The 6,779-nt window shown below is 42.3% G+C and overlaps 1 protein-coding gene across 1 annotated transcript in view; it reads right to left on the bottom strand.

Moving 5' to 3' along the window:
- Positions 1-697: 697 nt before the first annotated feature.
- RFTN2 (raftlin family member 2) overlaps positions 698-6,779 on the bottom strand; it is a 32,607-nt gene continuing 26,525 nt past the window's right edge. The window contains exons 5-6 of the mRNA XM_008587421.1: positions 4,642-4,845; positions 698-984 (exon numbers count right to left, since the gene is read on the bottom strand). Coding sequence (XP_008585643.1) covers positions 698-984; positions 4,642-4,845 — 491 coding nt within the window. The remainder of the gene's footprint in view (positions 985-4,641; positions 4,846-6,779) is intronic.

The raw sequence follows: 6,779 nt of genomic DNA, 5'->3' as shown, positions 1-6,779 counted from the left end.
AGGCCCCAGGTGTGGTGGAGTGACAGTCTGGCCGGGATCCTCTTCCCTGCCCTCCCGAAGCTGGCCAGGGGCTCCCCACGCCACCAGCCCCACCAGAGATCCGCGGGAGGAGTGGGATTGGTGGCCGCTCCACAGGCCCCAGGGGGCCCTGCGCTGAGGCACACAAGTGGCACGGCTCAGAGAGGAGCCATGCCAAGCGAAGATGGCTGGCTTGCCCGATCTGAGCCGCCGGCTCCGCCCCCCCGCCCGGAGAAAATGGAGGCAGTGCTGCTGAAGGCGCCTAGCCTGGTGTGGTAAGCAGGGGCCGGGCGGGCCTTTGCCCCCCAAGCAGGGCTGGGCTGGGGATCACTCACAAAGCTCCCAGAGCTGGGCCGGTCCGCACCTTCCTCTCCGTCTCTGTGTCTCCGCTGCCGTCTTTCCTGGCCTTTGTTGCCTTGGGCTGCTCGGTCTCCCGGTTGTGGCACTCTCAGGAATCTTCTTTTGCATCGGCCCTAAAACCTCGAGACTGTAGTTGCTTTTTATCGTTGTAGATTAGTTGATCAGTGATTTATTTGTTTTTTGTTGCTCTGGGAAATGCAAATAGTACTCTGGCAGCACAGCGCACACTTCACAGGCTCTCTCTGTCCTCTGGCATGCTCACTCCAGACCCGTCGCCATCTTGCTCTCCCTACTTATCAACTTCTAAATCATTTTCTTTTCAGTCTAATACTTCCTTTCTTGATTTCAACCCAAAGGTCAGCTCAGGGAGAGTGCCACTACAGCCCGGCGAACAGCTGCAGGCAAAAACGGCGGCGGCGGGGGTGGCGGCTGAGACGGCGATGCCCTTGTCTTCTCTGGAGGCTACAGCAGCGACGCTCTCGCTCCCTCGCCCGTGTCCAGCAGGGTGGTGGATGGCACGTGGGGACGGAGCCTCCTTCTCTTCAGCGACTGGGCTCTGAATCCTCTGCAGTAGCCGCCGAGAGCCCAACGGGTGGGGGAGGGGACCTGGATATGTGATCTTAATATGTTCATTTTAGTTAGAAGTGACATTAACATTCCTGTCAATGGAGGAAAGGTAACACTCTATTTTAGAATTTTTGGTTCACGTGGGCCCAGGACCATCTTTGAAGTGGAGGGCAGGCATGTATGGTAACTCTCATTCTGCATCTCTATCATGTACATTCTATCTCAGAATGAATCTCGGCCTATTCACTTCTCTCCACCTCCACCATCATCTCTCTAGGTACCATTGCAACAGCCTCTTAACAGCCTCCCCACTTGCCCTCTATGATCCATTTCCTAAAATGAGGCCAAAGAGGTTCTTTAAAAAATGCAAATCAGATCATGACTCCCTGTTTAAATCTTCAATGAATAAATTGAAATAAGTATCCTGGCAAAATGCTTAAGAGCACACACTCCACCTAAGTGGCCCCACCACTTTCTAATTGCTTGAATGTGGGCTCATTATTTAATAGCTCTGTGCCTCAGTTTCCTCACATTTAAAAGGGGACTAGTCATACATATCTCATAGGGTTGCTGTGAGTATTAAATGAGTTAATAAATGAAAAGTGCTTAGAACAATGCTGGTATATGCACAAAACACATGTTAGCTCTTGTTGCATGATTATTATTATTTTTTGTGGCCACTGGCTGGTATGGGGATCTGGTATGTGTTTGTAGTATTAATGGACTGGCTGCTGCTTACTTCTCCTGCTCTGGCTAGAGCCATTCTCTCCTGTCTATCCTACTACAGTCCTACAGACCTTTCCCTGGCTCCTCTTTCCTGCCCTAGGGTCTTTGTCTATTGGGAGGTGTTTCTTCTGTCTAGAATGGTGTACTTTTGGCTCTCACATGCCTGCTCCTTTCCAGCCTGCTTGTCTCAGTGTGACTGTTACCTTCTCAGACAGGACCTTCTGACCACCCCCTTTAAGGAGGTTCTTCTCTGATATTCTCACCAATATCCTGTTGGGTAATGTAACAGTTTTCTCAATTTTGAAATTAGTTATATATGTTTTGATACCTTTACTGCTTGCCTGCCAGATGCCACATGGCTAGCTCCTTGAGAATAGTGAAGAAGTCTATTTTGCTTATTATTGCAAACCCAGGGTCTGGCATAGGGCCTGGCATCTGTGTATATGTGAAATAAATTAATGCATATTTCAATGCTATTACTCTACCTCACTCCTCATTGTCCCACTGCTAACTAAACACAAGCATTTTCATAGAGGTGAAGTGATTGAAATGAATATCAAGTGGAGTCTGAAAACAGTTCATAAAAAATAATGTAGCCTTAAGATGTGGTATACTAAGGTGGGGAAAGACTATGCTCTGAGGGTGGTGGGGGCATTTGTGGGCTAGCGGAGTATAGGAACATCAAGGGTGTGTGTGTGTGTGTGTCCCAGGGTGCTTTTCAAAGCAGAAAAGGTTGCTGAGGGTGAAAGGACACTGAAGAGAAGTTTCAGAGATCTTACACCTTTTATGCCATGACTCTGCCAAAGTGGGAAATTTAAAAAAGTTTTTTCTCCCTCTCTGTTTCTGGAGGAAGGCATTTTATTCAATGTGATTTGCAGGCCAATGTATTTAAATTTATGAGCATTAACTGGTTTTGTACTTCCATTCCTCATGGTGGGCTGGCTTCTGACGATATTTTGGAAGAGGATAGAAACAAGACAAAACAAAATATGCATTGTTCCCCTTGTGCTTTAGATGTCAGGCATCAAACAACCCAGAACAAAGTGACCACTTCAGCTCTGCTTCCTCTGACTAGATTCTCACAGTGACACAGACATTGGCCACAATTTCCTCTTTATAGCTTCCCTGTGTACTCCCAGGAAAGTCCCAAGTGACATACCCAGTTGCCAGACCCCACAGACTGAGGTGGCTCCTTAGGGGCTTGGCATAGTCTGCAATGTAAAATGTCTAATGAGACACTCCAAAGCTGTGGAGAGGGAGACATCCCCCCCAGCAAGAGCTGCTGAGAGGGGCTTTCTAATTCTCCCACAGGCTTTGTAAATGGTTTCTGAGACTTTAAGAACAAAAGTCCCACAGAATCGTTGGTTGGCAACTGCTGTGGCTAATTTTATTTTCATCAGGCAAAGCCCAAGGCAGGGATGCCTGAGAGAGATTGTGAAAAGAGTATTTTTCATTTTTCCTTTGGCAGTTAGTCACAAACCAAAATTTGAAATGGCTCCAACTTACATTCTTTGGAGGGAAGAGAAAGGGAAAGAAGGGGGTGGGGAGGGATGGATGGATGGAGGGAGGGATGGAGGGAGGGGGAGAGAGAGAGAGAGAGAGAGAGAGAGAGAGAGAGAGAGAGAGAGAGAGAGGTTATGAAGCATAAACTAACCTCCAAATAGATGATCCATTCTAAAAGTACTGTAACTGCACTTAAGTGGTAGGAAAGAAAACTAAAACCAGAAAATGAACTCCGACCATAGGCTAGGCACTGTAGGAGTCACTTTACATATATTATATCTTATTAAATTATCACAAAAATAAAGTAGTAGTATTTTTATTCCCCTTATGGGAAACTGAGGCTCAGTGAGCTCAACTAACTTTCCAAGATCACATAGCTAGTAAGGAGAAGACAGGATTTAAATCTTGTTTTGTCTGATTCTAAAGTCTATGCTCTTCCTATTAAACCTTGCTGTTTCTATAAAAGTCCAAGTTGGAAGAGGTTTCCAATAACCAAAAAATACTAAGAAATATTTATTGAGCACCTACCATGTGCCAAGCACTATGCAAGGTGCTGTGATTCTGGTGGCTCCAATGGGCTTGATCCTTAATATTGTTGCTAGTTAAAAGGACCCATTGGAAAATGACTCCTCATAATATTAAGTATTCATCCAAAGTGTTTCGTTGTATTAGTTAAGGTATTACTAGGCTGATTTAACAATAGTAAGGTGTACTGAGATCTTATCTCAATTGCTTTTTCATTCTTTCTTCTAACCTCATTGGGTTAGGGTCTCTAATTGTCCTGGCTTTCATAATCTTCACCCTCCTAATGCATTTTTCCAGTCCCCTTACTATCTTTCTTTTCTTTGAACACTAGTTTCTCTCTCTCTCTTTTTAAAGCTTTCCTTAGAAAGTTATTTTTGGGAATTTTCTGTTTGTTTTTTGTTTTCGTGATAGACGCGAATGATTATATACTCCATCGTAACTAAATGAGAAATAAGAATAGGGTCAACATCACTTTCTGAATCAAAGAACACTTTTCTATATATATATATATATATCATAGAGAGAATCAGGTATAAACTGGCCATATACACAGTTGGTAGTGTTCAAAATTGGGGTAATGAATAAATGTGGATATTAACTGTCAAATGCCACCGTAAGCCTCCTGATGGGGCTGTTGTAGTACCTCATGTATATATCTTATTCAGAAAATTCTACTAGTGAATCACATAGTGATTTGTCTGTTAAAACCCAACAGCAAACATTATGTATAATTCTACTATGCACACTGGGTGTCCATTTTCTCTCAAAGATGGCTGAACTTTTAAATGAAAGCTACATAGCTTTGTAATGATTGGAATCTATTTCCTTAGAAATAATATCTGTCCTTTTAGCCATAGAACTTGAGAGGCAAAAACATTTTCACCAACTTTGACACAGGTTAAAATTCTTTAGATATAAATAAATCATTAATATAAAACTTACCTTTAGATGTTTCCCAGCATACAAAGGAGTCAATTAAAGACAAGCCTTGCTTATAATAAAATGTAGTTAACTCCAGCCAATCAGCATCAAGCGTACTAATGACAGATCCTTTTCTTGTTACTTTCATTGACAGGATGCCTTCCTGATAGGTCCAGCAGGTTGAATCATCATCAAAAACATTGAAGACTATATACAACTTGTTATCTAAGGCCAGGCATTCAGAAGGAAGAAAAAGGGGAAAATTATAATTTTATTACGAATTATTAAAATCTCTGTTTTTATTTTATTATTATGTTTTCTTTATCTACTTGTGTTTCTTGGTATAAAAATTTCTTGATTAATCATGAGATCTTTCAAGCATACAAACTAGAATAGAGAATAAAATAAAAGTACCCACGACTCAGCTTAATCAAATGTTAATATTAAGCCATATTTATGTCAGACATTTTTTTTTTTTTTTTTTTTTGTCTTTTGTCTTTTTCCGTGTCCGGCAACGGATCGCAACCCTCAGTGTTGCCCCCGTACCGGACCGGGGACCGGCAACGGGATTGCAACCCTCGGCGTTGCCCCCGCGCCTCGCTCAGCCAGTGAGCGGGAACCGGTCTGTATGTGGGATCCGAACCCTCGGGCGGGAGCGCCACCGCGCTTCCCAAGCGGCGCACTTATCCAGTGCGCCACCAGGCCGGCCCTATGTCAGACATTTTTACACAGAAATGAGAAATTAATACCGTTGAGGCTACTATGTAGTATTACCTTCTCAAGAAATAACTACTATAATGAGTTTGGTGTTTACCATTCTCATATAAGCTTTTACTCTTTCAATACACATTTATATACTCATAAATGATATATAATGTTTTGCAATTTAAAAACTTTATTTAGAGTGTCATACTATAAATATCTTTTTTTTGTTTGTTTGTTTGTTTTTAAATATGACCGGTAAGGGGATCTTAACCCTTGACTTGGTGGTGTCAGCACCATGCTCTCCCAGTGAGCTAATCAGCCATCCCTATATGGGATCCGAGCCCGTGGCCTTGGTGTTCTCAGCACCACACTTTCCCGAGTGAGCCATGGGCCGGCCCTATATATATCAATCTATAAATTGATTTTTTTGTTCAACATTATGCCTTTAAAATGTAAATAACTATATAGATCTTTATCATTTATTTTAACTGCTGCATAGTATTCCAGTTTACTATTCTCCTTTTGATGGGCATATACATTATTTACAATTTTTGTTATTACAAACATTTTTCATGTCTCCATGGACACGTGTGAAAGTTACTCTAGAATACACTTAGACATGGAAATTCTGGGTCATATCTTCTACTTTACTAGAAATCAGAAAACTCTTAACTTGGGGTCTGTGGAACCCTACCCAGGATTGTGTCTTAGGAAGTTTAACATCTCCTGTATACAGACAAAAGTATTTGGATTCCATGGATTTTACCAGATACTCCAAGAGGTTTTTTGTGCACTCCCCTACCACCCACTCATTACAAATCACTGCCATAGAAAAGTTATTAAGAAGTATTTAATTTAAAAATACAAAGCAGAATCTAAAGATAATAATTAAGTATTATATTGAATTTAGAACTTAAAGGATTGGAAATTGACACCTGATTTGATCAAAGTCAAGGTGAGAAACAGCATGGAGTCTAAGGGTAGCAGTGAGAGGAAGAGAGTGAATGGCTCTCTGACCATAGCTCCAACAACTCGTGCTCACTCTTTCATTCTATAATTTTACATTGCAGGAAAATCAGGGTGGTTGTTAGCAAGGGAATTGGTCAGAAAAGGGGAGGGGGCGGTGGTGGTAGTGGGGATGGGTGAGATGATGAATTGGGAAATGCTCCTGGTTCTTTCTTCAGAAGATTGTGTTTATGTGGTCAAATGGATCTCTGCCATGCACAGGCTGTCGAGCATATCTCATTATAACCCAGAAAACCTATGACACCAATGTGTGCTCCTCCAGCACCAAGACTGATCAGAGAATCAGCTGACAGCCAGCTAACCTAATACAGAGCTTATTCTGTGCCAGGTACTAGGCTAAGCACTTTGTAGACATCTCTTGTTTACTTCTCACAACAACCCCATGAGGAAAGTCCTACAATTAGCCTCTTTTTTTTTTTTTTTTCCGT

Source organism: Galeopterus variegatus, unplaced genomic scaffold (genome assembly GCF_000696425.1).
Source record: "Galeopterus variegatus unplaced genomic scaffold, G_variegatus-3.0.2 Scaffold4386, whole genome shotgun sequence".
NCBI lineage: Eukaryota > Metazoa > Chordata > Mammalia > Dermoptera > Cynocephalidae > Galeopterus > Galeopterus variegatus.
Note: the sequence above shows the minus strand (reverse complement) of the source record. Positions and strands in the feature narration are given on the sequence as shown.